Source organism: Pistacia vera, unplaced genomic scaffold, assembly GCF_008641045.1.
Source record: "Pistacia vera cultivar Batoury unplaced genomic scaffold, PisVer_v2 Contig836, whole genome shotgun sequence".
Lineage (NCBI taxonomy): Eukaryota > Viridiplantae > Streptophyta > Magnoliopsida > Sapindales > Anacardiaceae > Pistacia > Pistacia vera.
Window position 1 is genome coordinate 83572 of NW_022196708.1, and position 16788 is coordinate 100359.

At 30.9% G+C, this 16788-nt stretch overlaps 1 protein-coding gene and 1 pseudogene across 1 annotated transcript; both read left to right on the forward strand.

Moving 5' to 3' along the window:
* Positions 1–513: 513 nt before the first annotated feature.
* Positions 514–4305, forward strand: LOC116118072 (annotated as a pseudogene).
* Positions 4306–12890: 8585 nt separating this feature from the next.
* Positions 12891–16354, forward strand: LOC116118068 (probable beta-1,3-galactosyltransferase 8). The gene is made up of 8 exons (XM_031404051.1): positions 12891–13127; positions 13455–13522; positions 13822–14018; positions 14102–14359; positions 14802–14889; positions 15186–15311; positions 15858–15967; positions 16206–16354. Exons 1-8 carry the CDS (start codon positions 12915–12917, stop codon positions 16352–16354), a joined length of 1209 nt encoding a protein of 402 aa, XP_031259911.1. The 5' UTR covers positions 12891–12914.
* The last annotated feature ends 434 nt before the right edge of the window (positions 16355–16788 follow it).

A 16788-nucleotide genomic window follows, 5' to 3' on the forward strand; every position in this document is an offset into this window, starting at 1 on the left:
AATATTTTTTTTTTCTCTATTTTAGCAGAATTTTGTTGAAGGAAAACAGTAGATTCATGGAAGAGGTCACAAGGACTCACCAAGCTATCCTAAGTTAATTAATCTTTTCTATTATTGATAAAGTTGAGATTACAAGTTATTTTACCTGAACTGTTATCCTCGTTAATGATTGAAATATACTGGAATTTTTCCACGTCGATATTATATTTTGAGGTTAACTTAACTCTTTGCTCTTGTTCAACGTTCGAAATATGATCGGTATCCATACCATCTTCCACCGTAGAAATTTTTTGGTGCTGTGTTATTTTGATGTTGGTTATTTTTATATGGAATTAATCTTTTTTTTTTTTAATTTTTATAAATATTGGATATGTGTAGGTCACTTGATAAAACAATTTCAGCACTGGAAATGGAACTAGCAGTGGCTAGAAACAAGGATATTGATGGCCAAATTCAGTAGAAGAGCAAGTACTAATCACAGTTTACAGAAGCTTTTGTGGTCATTGAATTAATACAGCTTTTAGCAGCAAGAAAAGGAGAGACTCAGTCAGAGAAACATGGATCGCTACAGGTTTTCTATTACCCATATAAATGAAACTACAACTTTGGTCAAAGCATTAAATGAAAATTTTGCAATGGATTTATTTAGGGCAAAGTTGAAGAAATTGGAGGAAGAAAAGGGTATAGTGTAAGTTTTGATAGGGCACAGTGCCACACCGGAGGTGTTCTTGACAGAGCCATTGATGAGGAAGAAGCTGAGTTTCATGATTTTCGGAGCTCAAACATGTTGAAGGCTACCATGAATTTCCACTAAGACTCGCTTATATTTCTCCACTGCAATTACCATTTGGGATGCTGAGTTCTACTTGAAGGTTGATGATGATGTTCATGTCAATATAGGTTAGTTTCTAATTACTTCTTTATTTCTCGTATGAATTTTTATCAAAAACGATCTATAATGAAATGTTCAAAATTAAGATACGATTAGGAAGTTTTTGTTACATACTTCGTCGAGAAGAGGTGGTTTTTTTTTTAAAAATCTTTTTTATAAGTTAATTCAAATAATAGCCGATTTTGAAGTTAAAAGTTGTGAAAAAATTATATTTGAGAAAAAAGGTTTTTGATATGAATTTCGAAAACGAATAATTTTGAATAATGGAATTTTCAAGAATTATGATACGATCAGAAAGTTTTTTTTTTTTTTTTCAAAATGTTAGATTTACGTATTAATCATAATATTATTAATTAATTAATGATTATATAATTATTCATTGATTAATTAATATGATATCCATTAAATTAAGGAATTTCTAATTTTGTGCTGTTTTAGGAATGCTAATGAATACACTTGGAAGGCACCGTCCAAACCGAGAATCTATATTGTTGCATGAAGTCCGGTCCGGTCTCTCTCAGAGTGAGTGCTCTTTTGTTTTTCCAATTCTGAATTACATTCCAATATATTTAATATTTAAAAATATATTTGATATAACTTAACTATCTTTCAAGGAAAATTTATTAAATAATAAAATAAAATGATTTTTTTTTTAATTTAATATATTTTTTATAATTACATTCAAGAACAGTTTTTGAAAACATTCAATCAAATTGAATTTGTATTATATCAAACACGTCCATATTTTTAAACTTTAAAATCCTAAATATTGAATAATGTAGAAAATAATGAGATTTTCTTTAATGCAGAGGGGTGAAATATCATGAGCCGGAGTATTGGAAATTTGGGGAAGAAGGGAACAATATTTCGGCATGCAACTGGCCAAATCTATGCCATTTCCAAGGATCTTGCTGCCTATATCTCCATCAATTCGTTGTTCATCATCCCTTTCAGCTCTAAACCCTACATTCAATAGATTGATTTACAATTAATCAATTCATTTGAGATTCTCATTTATTATTTGTAACGTTATCAAATGATAAAGAGTATTATCAGTTTAGAGACACTTATTTTCCACAAAATATTGATAAGTTTTAATACAGTAAAAAGCTTAGAAACCGTTAATTACAATTAATTTTCGGAATATTAAAAGACAAAATACCCCTAATTGCATAGGGGTGTATCCATTTAACTTTAGTTTAGGGGCATTTATGTCTTTACTTTTTTCCACACTAGGTTTCTTTGTAAGTTTATGAAAAAAAATGTTGTCTCTAAACTAATAAACATATCAATTATCGTTGGGTTATAATCAGAATCTTTGAATTATAGTATCCAACGATTCAAGATTTCACTTTAAGATGATTATCAATTAGGTAAATTACAAGTTTACCCTTATCAAGAATATCGATTTATGATCTCATTAAACTACGAATTTTTATTGAATGATTGTCAGGCCTATATTGCATAGATATGCGAATGAAGATGTTTCACTGGGGCATGGTTCCTAGGATGGAAGTTGAGCATGTTAGATCGTTCAATGTGTTGTGGGACTCCTCCAGGTAATTTTATTAATAAGCTATTTAATCACCTAAATTATTGAATTATAGATCGATAAATCAATAGATACAATCTATATCAACTCTATCGAAAAATTTTCAGTGAAATAACGTATATACTTTACTATATTGTGTTAAACACGTTATATATCCTGTTGTAATTTCCGACCATCGTATTTGTTATTGTAGATGATATTTGTATTGTTTGTGTGTGTATTTTGTAGATTGTGAATGGAAAGCAAGAGCTGGGAATGTTTGCGTGGCATCATTTGATTGGTCTTGCGTGGAATATGCAAATCAGTGGAAAAATGAAAGAAGTTCATCAATCTTGTGGTGAAGGAGATGATGCCCTTTGGAATGTTTGTTTTGAGAGGGATTTCACATCTTTTCCCCCTTTTTTTATTTTTTATTTTTATTTGGTTATTTAGTTTTGATCCAAAATTATGTATGGAGAGAAAGAAAGAGAGGCTAAGAAATTAAACTCTTTTTATCTTATCTTAAAAGAAAACCACCATGACGACAAATAATGAGTTTATGTTCGATGAACTCATTCAACATCAAATTTGTCAAATAATGAAGGAACAAATTTCAATTGGTTTAGATAAACTAGAAGATAATACCTTACAAGAAATGTTACAAGATTTTCATACAAACTGATGTGTTAAAAAATGAATGAATAGTGAATTTTATCATTTTTATACATCTTATACATACTCATTGTGTTGAAATCTTTGAAATTTCTTTATAAGTATATTTGAACTTAGAAATAGAATAAATCGACCTAAAAAAGAATAGGAGATTCTACGAAGTTAATACAAATTCTTTCACTTTTCAAGTAGAATTGCGCACACGTTGCAAATAAAAGAAAACAAAATATTATTTATTCGATATATTATATAAAAAAAATGAAACATGATTTCATACATCAAAATACTAAATTTTTGTCATCTAGTATACTTACGTGTGCCCTCCTGACCTTCAAGGACACAAGTTAAGACAATACCTTATAGGATAGATTTATATGTATCCAATCAATGGATTTTTTCTGCTAATTCAAACTTACATTTGTTAAACATGTTCAAAAGCAATGATTCCCTTTTGCATTACCAGTAAAACTTCATCATGAGAAATCAATACTTCACTCAAATAGAAAAATATGACCCATATAGAACAACAAGGTGTACAAAATTAGGTACAATAAGGATTCTTGAAAAGACCTGTCAAAGGGTAATTCTGATTTTGCATAAGATTAAGATTAGTCGGTGTTGATGATTGTAGCTACTCTAATTGTCATTGGATGTTTCTTCAACTTTGGGCCGATTCCTTTTGTACATCATCATTGGCTGATCTTGGACTCCCAGGCAATCCCTTTTCTAGATCGTCGTTGGCTGTACCTGGAGGTCCTGGACTCCCAGGTAATCCCTTTTCCGAACCTGCGTGCAAATCAAAGATTATGAGTTAATTTATCTGATATTATAGTGGAACTATAAAGCTGAACAGAAAGCAATGTCTATTTTTTGGTTTTTAAGTCTCAATGAGTAAATCAACATGATCTAAAACATCTGTATGAATCCCTTGCTTCAAGAAAATAGTGAACACACTTGTGGAACAAAGAGAATGAATCAATGAAATAACTAAAATTCTCGGCTTCAAATCAAATAAGCAGTACGCTGAGATTGAAAATCCAGATGCAATCCCAGCAACATTTGCCTCCACAAAATCTGTAATCGAATACCATGAGAATCTAATAATGTTCTGATTTTAGGGGGGAAGCTAACATGGTTTCTCTACGCCATGAATTTAAGAGGTGAAGCATTGGTGATCATCACTATAAATCAAGGTGCCAGACTTGATTGACTACGAGATGAAGTATGCTTTTAGGGAAAGGTTTCTACATTGGTTACTTTTAATAAGGTTTTCAAGTCCATGACAACTTTAAAGAGTGTACCTTGATTGTCAGACGACTTTCCTCTCAGAAAAGAACAACAAATGAAAAGAAACTTATTATCAAGTTACCACAACTTTAGTATTCAAATAGGTTAGCCAAGTGATTTCTTTTCGTTTACATGAGTTTGAGCGAGCAAGCGACAGACATGAACAAGTTTGAAGCAAAGCAAACTGAACTGGAAACATATTACCAGAAAGAGATCAATTACCTCTGTCATTTCTTCTTTCTCATCAATGCTGGTACTTTTTTCGGTAGGACGTGTTAACAAGACGTTTTTTCTTCTGAACCCGGAATGGAGGAACTGTCTTGGTCAGTGAAATGTGTCTAACTGATCTACAGAGACTTTTATATTTTGATACCACTCCTTGTACACTCTCAGCAATCTCTCCACATCTCCAACTGTTAAATCATCAGCCTCAGCTTCCATAAAAGGATAATTATATCCACCTGATTTGGTCACAGATGAATCATTATATAGAAAATAATCCTAACATTGTTGCACTATTAGGAAATAATAAATGATATATTATTAAACTAATGAAAAATCTGCACTGTGATAACCTATACCGTTGATATAATATATCTACTTATCTACTTGATAGACAGATAGATACTCTGTTATTCTATATAATGTATAGAGTCCTCCGATAAATCCACATTTTTTACAATCCAGACCACTGTCTGCTATTACTGGTTAACTATTCACCACCCCAGTTAACGCTAAAAGCAAATTATCAATCTTTGACTTGAGAGAATTGACCAAAATTATATCTTTTACTGTTTATTGACGGTATAGACGCCAGTCTCATTGTAAAAAAAAGTCAAACATCTGCACTAGAGATGACTCTATATAATATTACAAACTTATTAAAGAATCCACATTCATGACACTGCTTATACAGTATAGTACTAGAAAGATACATAAATAGATGCCAGATGGAAAAAATCTCCCAAAGTACTTCGATGTATGATCTTAAAACAGTGTGAGATAGATAGATAGTAATCAACAGTTAGAAGTTGCAGACAAACAGCATCAACCAGTCATGTATACAGATAGATACTTCAGTAGTACAAGCTCACCACTTGTATGTATTCCGTCGCCATGAATTCTTCCTGATGGTCCAGGACCTCTCACATCTCCCAAGGCTTTAAAGTCGTTTGAGGAGGATGACACTTCTACTTGTGGGCTTTGTTGGCTATCTTGCGGTTGCATATTTTCCTCAAATTCAATTTCCTCAATAGAAAGAGATTTAGCATTTAAATCGACAACAAGGTCTTGGCTGAGACAAGATTTGAAATAATAAGCTGCTTCTGAAACAAGCTTTGTCTGCCTCCGTACAGCGGATAATTTAAGGTTAGAGTGCAGCTGCGGAGGATTGGCCTAACAACACAACTCGAACCCGTAAGAACTTCATTTTAAGAACCAATCGCTGCTCCTCGCAAGCGCAGAATAATCAATAAACACTTAGACATACAGTAGCCTTTCAAATCAAATTTGTATTCTCCAAATCATTTGCCAAGTATAACATAGAAATGGACCCAAAGATAAAAAAATCTCAAAAATAAGAAAGAGAGCTAAGAAATTAACACTTTTTTATCTTATCTTAAAAGAAAACCACCATGACGAGAAATAATTTGAGAATTATGTTTGATAAACCTGTTCACCAAATTTGTCAAATAATGAAGGAACAATTTCAATTGGTTTATAAACTTAGAAATTGAATAAAGCGACCTAAAAGAATGTACAATTCTGAAATTAATACAAATTCTTTCATTTTCTCGAGTTGTCTTACGCCCACGTTCAAATAATAAAAGACAAATATTTACTTATTTTGATATATAAAAATACAAAAGAAAATGATTTCAATACATCAAAATACTAAATATTTTGCCATCTAGTATACTTAACTTGTGCCCTTCAAGGACAAACGTTACGATATAATTGCATAATTGAAATATTTGGGTCTACAAGGATAATTTCCATGTATCCAAATCATGAATTTTTTCTGGTAATTCAAACTACATTTGTTCCTCAAACAATGTTCAAAACCAATGAATTCCTTTTGCAGTTACTGTATAACTTCATACATGAGAAATCAAAACTTAGCTCAAATAGAAAATATACCCATATAAAACAACAAGGTGTACAAAACTGGTACAATAAGGAGTCTTGAAAAGACCTGTCAAAAGGGTAATTCTGATTTTGTATAGATTATGATTACGGTGTGGATGATTGTAGCTACTCTTATTGTCTGGATGTTTCTTCAACTTCCGGCCGATTCCTTTTTATATCATCATTGGCTGATCTTGGACAACTAATTCAACAATCAAATATCAGACATCTAGATACAAATGTAAATGCAAATGCAAGGACTAGTCAAACTCATCCAAGTTGACCGGTTTCGTAGAAATTTCAAAGCCATCTAATCCAATAAAAAGGTAGAGTCGAGTTCAAGTCAACAGAAATTAAGTCGACCAAATTCAAGACAATCTAACCTAATTTAGTCCAAAAAGTGAGCAAATATTCAGCAAGATTAGCTAACTTTAGATTGAAGAACTCAATTTAACTCTATTTCTTCATTTTTCTTTGACTGAACATTTTTAACAGCATATACTAATCGAACTGTTGAATTGTTTTTGAAATTTGGATCAATCGATCCATCAAATTCATCAATCCTAATCAAAATGAAGTTTGCATGTATTGAATTGATCAGTTTGGATAGATTAATTTTGATTTTGACAACCCTATCCACTCTTAAGTCACATGCTTGAGAGCCAACTAATGACTTAATAAATATGCAGAACACGGGAACCATGATTCAAACTGAGAAATGACGAAGGCAGAACGACTTATTACCAAGAGAGCTGTCCTTGATCATACATAAATAAGGACGAAGGAAGTCATCAGCCCCTGCTAGTACCATATTCTCCGACATTGATGCATTTGAAGTAAATTGCTGATCACTCTGCAACAATTCATAATCCAGAGAAGCTTCTCACGAGGAGCTTTTACAGTTTCATCTTCTGTAATTCTTTCTCCGCAAGCTGGAAGGACAATATGAATAAGTACACGATGTAAACTAATAATATTCAGTCCTAAAAATGACATCTAATATAGAAATAAAATATAAAGATGTAAATGGATAAAGGTACTCGCAGTCACTTGAATAAATGCCCTCTTCCACGATGATGGTGAAGAGTAACTTACATACACATAATGAACACTAATCATCCGTGTGGAAGATTGATAATCATCATAAGATCAAAGGTCCAAGCAATTGTTGCTAATCATTTCATAAGCTAATTAATTCATCAAAGCCTTAATCACCTAATTAGTTTACATGATATTCTAAGAACACAGCATTTAAGCTTTGCAATATTTTTGCAACTGCAACCAGCAAGAAATACATTTATAAAATATACAGAAACAAATTTTTTAAGATTTCCCTCATACCATCGGAGTTTCCGAAAAAAAAAAATCATTATTTAAACTCAAATAAGATGGACAATAGAAAATGCATGCAGCTAGACATTTCCCTTTTTTTTTGGAGCCAAAGTAATGCTGCATCTATGTCTAATAATATTCAGATTAACTGCGTGATTTAAGCATATGCCCCATCTTTGTAAGTTCCTAGTGTTTCAAAACTCTGCCTATTCTACACATAATCATTTTGTTTATCAAGTTTTAGCCAGGGTTTGGAAATCTAAAATTAAAACTAATAAAAGACAGGGAGCGGTCTTCCCTAAATGTTTTCTCTTTAATTCTAGAACCCATATTTCACACTTGTCGAGCAAGATCAAAAACTTTATTTACGATGATACATCAACTATTCAGTTCACATTCTATAATATTTATTTATTGAAGTTCACATTTAAATGGAACAAAGGCAATCATAACATAAGCATTAAAAATGCTCAATTACAGCACCACATCACATCACAAACACTTAGAAAGTTATACCTAGTCCTACAATAAGCAGTGTAGATTAATTCAATCCGACAAATAAACTTCCCACAACAAGAAGGTCAGTAACCATACCAGCCAGAAGCTCTATTGAAGTACCACTGTATATCCAAATGCTCAGGCCTCAAGAAGGTTTGCAGCAGGCAATATCTTCTCATAGATTTCCTGATCAATCTTCACATCCTCAGGAGTTGAAGAATTGTCCGAGAAACAGCTTTGTCATGCATACTTCTCCAATCCTGCAGAATATGGAAAAAGTGATTAACCCATATTGTGTATGAGTATGGTAAATTTCTAGAAAATTTTATAAAACATAACTTTGAAAGAGGTTCATGACTATTTCAGAAACTTTGGAGAGGTCAATTAAATTTTCAAATCGTTAGCATTTTTTGAATTTTCACAGTTATATTTACACAGCCAGTCATGGTAACTCATTTCTATAATTACTAAAGTACTATGGCGTTAGAATTCATATTTCATTACATGGTTTCATGTAAATTTTCCCATGGTTATCATAACAGCTAATTATTTTGTCACATGCTAAATACTACAAAAATAAATTTGAATTATATCATCATGAACCTCGATAAATCTATAAGTCTATCATTACCCAATGGTACCAAAATTACAAAAACGCCAACTAGTTACTGTGTCACATCTCATCACTTATTGTTACTCTTGGACCCAAGAACATACTTAATTTCATGGTCATATCATTTTCAAAAAACTATAAACTGAACAGCTAGTTATTTTGTCACACGTGATATATTACTAAAACACACTTGAGTTATACTTTATATCTCATACTGAAAAAATATCAAAAACCAGAGCAATTAAGTTAACCAGTACCTCCAATGCAGAGTCATTTCTCCTCGGTAGCACCAACCCACAAGGGATGATCTCTAATAGCACCTTCCATTGTGAGTAGAACTCGCTTTACTCTCTTCCCATCATTCTCAGGATTTGCAGTATAAAACGAAACGAAACTATGAAGCTGAAATAAACATACAAACCCAATTGATAAACCAAACATAATCACCATGGAGCGTTTGCAACGGTGCAACGGTTTGAGTCTATAATATACTGTACCTATGTTTTTGTTACTACATGTAACATCGTATAACTTATAGTAATCAAAAACAATTTCTCCAATACATTTAATTACACGAAACACTAGTTAGTAATGCTACCACAGGGGTCTGCTCCGGTACTGGGACCGTTCTACACCTAATTATGGTTAAGACTACTCATGATTTAGTATCCCAAAAACGATATTTTCAGTCCATTATAAAAAATTGTCACCAAACATCAACTTAGTAGCGTTACTAAAAACATCTTTCAAACGGGGACTTGCTACAGTATCGGGGTTTGGTAACGTTACCATGTCTATGTTTCATTTCGGTGCACCATTGTTCTAGAAACCAAAAAACCGTATTCTTCCATACAATTATCAAAACATTGTACACAAATATCAGCTTAGTAACATTACCGCAAAACATCTCTCAAACAAGGGTGTTGCTACCGCACTGGACCCGGTATCCTTACCGCATCTGTGTTTCGAAAACTCAGTAGTGTAGCCAAATTTGTACAAAGACCCACCAGAACATTGTTAACTATCATTCTTTGCTACTGCCTGGATCCGGTATCGTTACGTATCTAACTTTTGGAAATTTTCAGTGGTTAGCAACAAATTGTCTAGACCCACCAAAAATTGTTACTCACTAACGAAACTATCACCTCGTTAACATTACCGCAAAGGTACCGACCCCATTCCACACCGAATCAAACAAATAAACTAAAGTAAACAAAAAAACCCCCATAAATAAACAATAAAACAAAACAAAAAAAAGTAAAATGAAATGAAATGAAATAGCGGAGACCTTGATGGATCGAACAGATCGAGGCGGTGGGTTTCGCATGGTCGAAAGTCGTAGAGGGACGGATTGAACAGAGGATGGCGATGAAGGGTCCATTGCGAAGAGTGAGTGTCTAAGTGGGCTGGGAGAATTGATGATAGAAGAAAACCTTAAAAGGATAAAAAGGAGAGTAATTTATTAAGATGATGGGTGAGTTTAGATCGTTTCAAAATTCTAAGATTTGACTTACAAATAATCTCAAGAACATAATACAATTAAACAACACAATATATAGATTAAAAGTAGCTACCAATACTTTGAGAAAAACAAAAAAAATAAAACAACAAATTTATAAGTGAAGTAATTAAAAACTTACAATTTTATATTGTTTGTAACAAGACATATCACATTGCAAATCTTCTTCCTCCATTGCACTATATTTTTGTTCTAAGAATGATTTGAATAGCATAAAAAAAAAAAAAAAAAAAAAAGGGTTTATGAGATAATAGTGGGGTGTGAAAAGCATTTTTAAAGAACAGGAAATTAAAATTAATTTCTAAATTGATATAGGCATTAATTTGTTATTATAAAATTTATTGAAAAATGGAGTTTTTTTAGTCCATTAGTGGGATGCCAATAGATCCACTCTTTTCTTAGTTACAAGATGTATTTATTATATGGTTTAAGCATTAACATATAATAAATATTAAAAATAAAAGATACTACTTGACCAAAAAGCTTATAATAGTTCAACATTAGTATTTATGTCCAACAATGTATCACATGAAACGTGGATTTGGTTTAAAAACTAATAAACTCAGTAACTAGCTTTAAATTGGGGTGATTAAATATATTTAGAGCCTGTTTGATTAGCTTATCTATTCGTTGAAAGAGTTTGACTGGTGCTAAGTGATGGGAGAAATTATTTTACAGTTCATGGAAAAAGTTCAAATTTTGAGCTTCCCTAAGCTCAAAATTTTTTAAAAATTTCCCTATTCTATTTTATATTATAAATTTGGCTTAATCTATTCTTGTGTATGAAAACCCTTTTTGATAAATTTATATTGGAACGTTTCTATGGATTTATTAGAATTGTTGACAATATCATAATTAGAATATTTATACACATTAATTTAATTGTTTTCTATTCAAATACAATGTTATTTTAATTGAGACATTTATGGTTTTAATTGTTAAAATTATCAGATTAAGAATATTTATGTTATTTTAATTGTTTTGAGAGGGAAATCAGCCATGAATTTTGATATTAACATTCTCTTAAAATTGAGAAATATCTATTCTATAGTTAAAAATTGACATTAAATTAGAATTAAAGCTGTATATAAGAGTCTAACGCTATTATTTAAGTTCAACAAACCTTTCATGTGAAAATATTAATATGATTTTAAAGTTTAACGAACCCGAGCTTAATGCGATTGAAATTGGTTATAACAAATAAATGAATAATAATAATAATAAATGGTTAATTCCCATACTAGTGTATATTAAATGAACACTTGACTTAAAAGTTAAATTAATAAATAAGGTCTAACATCGATATTTAAGTCTAACCAAAAAAAAAGAAACCAATTTTATTTTATTATTTAACTATTATACCTTCGTGATTTCTCTATTAAATGGATTTGTCTATCACCCTAGTTTAATATCTCTTTTTGAGTATAATCTTTGACTTATTTCATCAAATATCAATCCACTATAAGAAGCAATATTTCCCTTTTAATTTAAAATAAATAAATAAATAAATAAATTGCCCACTTAGATATTATCCTTCTTAATTCAATTACCAAAAGATTCATCAAATTTTCTGAAGAAAATTTGCAACATTGAGCCTCTAATCAAGCAAGAAACAAGTAATTAAATTGTCTTAATTAGCTTAATTTAGCGTCTTTCTCACACGATTATAGGCAACAAAATTTCAAATAAAACACACGCAAATCTTACCAGTTAGAAGCTCCACTCAAAGAAATTAAAAATCTGGTGAAGCATGAATATTGCATGATTGAACTGCCAATTTTCTCAGCAACCAAACAACTCCCATTACTTATATATCTCTCTAATTAGATATTAATTAGATACGTCGAAAAATGCTCTTGAACCCACCCCTAAATATATATATATATCATTCTTCTATATCAAGAATTTATCAATCGAAAACCACCGCAATTAACATCTTTATGCTCTCTCAAGGTATATTACTTAAAAGTTATATATTTTTTTTAAGCTTGTTATGTAAATTTTGTTTTTCCATTTAGGAAATTTGCATTAAAATTTGCCAACTTTTTTCAACATTACATATGATCAAAATTTCTAGGAATTAATTTTGGAAAACGTGGAGAATATGAAGCTGGAGTATTCAATTTTGCTTCTCGATAATTAATTTACAAGAGATTTGTCAAATTAATACTTTGATTTTTTAATCGATTTAGCACATCATATTCCTTCACATGACATGTTATATTAAACATTAATCTTCCTGTTTGACGTATAATTAGGCTAGAAAATTATGTGACTGATTCAATTTCTTCTCATTTTTTCTGTTTTTGCTTTCATGGAGTTTGCCAAGGGCAAAAACCCTAGGCTTTTGGCTGCCAAAAAGACGAAGCTGACCGTGGGATTGCGGCGACTGATGCACACGGCAGGGGGGTGGCCTTGGCAGCTTGAGAACGAGCCTAGAAAGATGAGTGGAAAAGCACTTTCAGGAAAAGTGATTATTGTTCTCTGCATAGCTTGCTTTCTTGCAGGATCAGTTGTTAGGTCATGGACAAGTACTCATCACACACTTCAGAAGAATGATGATGAACAAGAAGAGCGAGAATTTCCGATCATTCGCCATCATGTTTCGAAGCAGCTTGCAGAAGTTAGAAGTGATTTTGACCCCAAGAATCCTTCGGTAGTTCTTAATTCTACAGCTACTCCTGACAATTGCATGTGTCTTTGTTTTTGTCTCTAGAAGTGCTTCTGAAATAAGCCGCTGAAAATAAGAATGCGACTAAGAAAATATTTATAATGTTAAGTATTGTATAATAAATTGAGTTGGTTCTTAATTATAAAATAAATATAAGCTCAACTCAAGTTTCAGTTAAATTTCTCTCTAGAATTAATAAGCTCAAGTACTTCTTGTGGGTGTAATTGAATTTTTTGTTATTTTATTGAATTGCAACAGTAATAAATGTTACAAAATTAAGAATATTAATATTTTTTTTTTCTCTATTTTAAGCAGAATTTTGTTGAAGGAAAATCAGTAGATATCATGGAAGAGGTCACAAGGACTCACCAAGCTATCCAGTAAGTTAATTAATCTTTTCTATTATTGATAAAGTTGAGATTACAAGTTATTTTATCTGAACTGTTTATCCTCGTTGAATGATTGAAATATACTTGGAATTTTTCCACGTCGATATTATATTTTGAGGTTAACTTAACTCTTTGCTCTTGTTCAACGTTCGAAATATGATCGGTATCCATACCATCTTCCACCGTAGAAATTTTTTGGTGCTGTGTTATTTTGATGTTGGTTAATTTTTATATGGAATTAATCTTTTTTTTTTTTTTTTAATTTTTTATAAATGTATGAATATATATAGGTCACTTGATAAAACAATTTCAGCACTGGAAATGGAACTAGCAGTGGCTAGAACAAGGAATATTGATGGCCAAAATTCAGTAGAAAGAGCAAGTACTAATCACAGTTTACAGAAGGCTTTTGTGGTCATTGGAATTAATACAGCTTTTAGCAGCAAGAAAAGGAGAGACTCGGTCAGAGAAACATGGATGCCTACAGGTTTTCTATTTACCCATATAAATGAAACTTACAACTTTTGGTCAAAGCATATTAAATGAAAATTTTGCAATGGATTTATTTAGGGGCAAAGTTGAAGAAATTGGAGGAAGAAAAGGGTATAGTGATAAAGTTTGTGATAGGGCACAGTGCCACACCAGGAGGTGTTCTTGACAGAGCCATTGATGAGGAAGAAGCTGAGTTTCATGATTTTCTGAGGCTCAAACATGTTGAAGGCTACCATGAATTATCCACTAAGACTCGCTTATATTTCTCCACTGCAATTACCATTTGGGATGCTGAGTTCTACTTGAAGGTTGATGATGATGTTCATGTCAATATAGGTTAGTTTCTAATTACTTCTTTTATTTCTCGTATGAATGTTTTATCAAAAACGATCTATGAAATGAAATGTTCAAAAATTAAGATACGATTAGGAAGTTTTTGTTACATACTTCGTCGAGAAGAGGTGGTTTTTTTTTTAAAAATCTTTTTTATAGTTATATTCAAATAATAGCCGATTTTGAAGTTAAAAGTTGTGAAAAAATTATATTTGAGAAAAAAGGTTTTTGATATGAATTTCGAAAACGAATAATTTTGAATAATGGAATTTTCAAGAATTATGATACGATCAGAAAGTTTTTATTTTTTTTTTTCAAAAATGTTAGATTTACGTATTAATCATAATATTAATTAATTAATTAATGATTATATTAATTATTCATTGATTAATTAATTATGATATCCATTAATAATTAAGGAATTTCTAATTTTGTGCTGTTTTAGGAATGCTAATGAATACACTTGGAAGGCACCGGTCCAAACCGAGAATCTATATTGGTTGCATGAAGTCCGGTCCGGTTCTCTCTCAAGAGTGAGTGCTCTTTTGTTTTTCCAATTCTGAATTACATTCCAATATATTTAATATTTAAAAATATATTTGATATAACTTATAACTATCTTTCAAGGAAAAATTTATTAAATAATAAAATAAAATGATTTTTTTTTTAAATTTAATAATATTTTTTATAATTACATTCAAGAACAGTTTTTGAAAACATTCAATCAAATTGAATTTGTATTATATATCAAACACGTCCATATTTTTAAACTTTAAAATCCTAAAATATTGAATAATGTAGAAAATTAATGAGATTTTCTTTAATGCAGAGGGGTGAAATATCATGAGCCAGAGTATTGGAAATTTGGGGAAGAAGGGAACAAATATTTCAGGCATGCAACTGGCCAAATCTATGCCATTTCCAAGGATCTTGCTGCCTATATCTCCATCAATTCGTTAGTTCATCATCCCTTTCAGCTCTAAACCCTACATTCAATAAGATTGATTTAGAATTAATCAATTCATTTGAGATTTCATCGTTATTAATTGGTAACGTTATCAAATTGATAAAGGGTATTATCAGTTTAGAGACACTTATTTTCCACAAATATACTGATAAGTTTTAAAATACAGTAAAAAGCTTAGAAACTCGTTAATTACAATTAAATTTTACGGAATATTAAAAGACAAAAATACCCCTAATTGCATAAGGGGTGTATCCATTTAACTATTAGTTTAAGGGGCATTTATGTCTTTTACTTTTTTCCACACTAGGTTTCTTTGTAAGTTTATGAAAAACAAAATGTTGTCTCTAAACTAATAATAACCATATTAGTAATTATCATTGGATTATAATCAGAATCTTTGAATTATAGTATACAACAATTCAAGATTTTTATTTCAACGATGATTATAAATTTGATAAATTACGAGTTTACCCTTATCAAGAACGTCGATTTATGATATCATTAAATGTGAATTTTTGATTGGATGATTGGCAGGCCCATATTGCATAGATATGCGAATGAAGATGTTTCATTGGGGGCATGGTTCATAGGATTGGAAGTTGAGCATGTTGATGATCGTTCAATGTGTTGTGGGACTCCTCCAGGTAATTTTATTAATTAAAGCTATTTAATCACCTAAATTATTGAATTATATAGATCGATAAATCAATAGATACAAATCTATATCAACTCTATCGAAAAAGTTTTCAGTGAAATGAACATATTTACATTCATCTAATCATTGTGTTAAAAACACGTTATCATTCTCCTGTTGTAGAATTTCCGACCATCGTATTTGTTATTGTAGATGATATTTGTATTGTTTGTGTGTGTATTTTGTAGATTGTGAATGGAAAGCAAGAGCTGGGAATGTTTGCGTGGCATCATTTGATTGGTCTTGCAGTGGAATATGCAAATCAGTGGAAAGAATGAAAGAAGTTCATCTATCTTGTGGTGAAGGAGATGATGCCCTTTGGAATGTTGATTTTTGAGAGGGATTTCACATCTTTTCCCCCTTTTTTTTATTTTTTATTTTTATTTTGGGTTATTTAGTTTTTGATAGCCAAAATTATGTATGGAGAGAAAGAAAGAGAGGCTAAGAAATTAAACTCTTTTTTATCTTTATCTTAAAAGAAAACCACCATGACGACAAATAAATTTGAGATTTATGTTCGATGAACTCATTCAACATCAAATTTGTCAAATAATGAAGGAACAAATTTCAATTGGTTTAGATAAACTTAGAAGAGTAATACTACACTTACAAAGAAATGTTACAAAGATTTTCATACAAACTGATGTGTTAAAAAATGAATGAAATAGTGAATTTAATATTCCATTTATATCTTACCATCTCATTTTGTATGAAAATCTTTGTAAAATTTCTTTATAAGTATAATATTATTGAACTTAGAAATAGAATAAA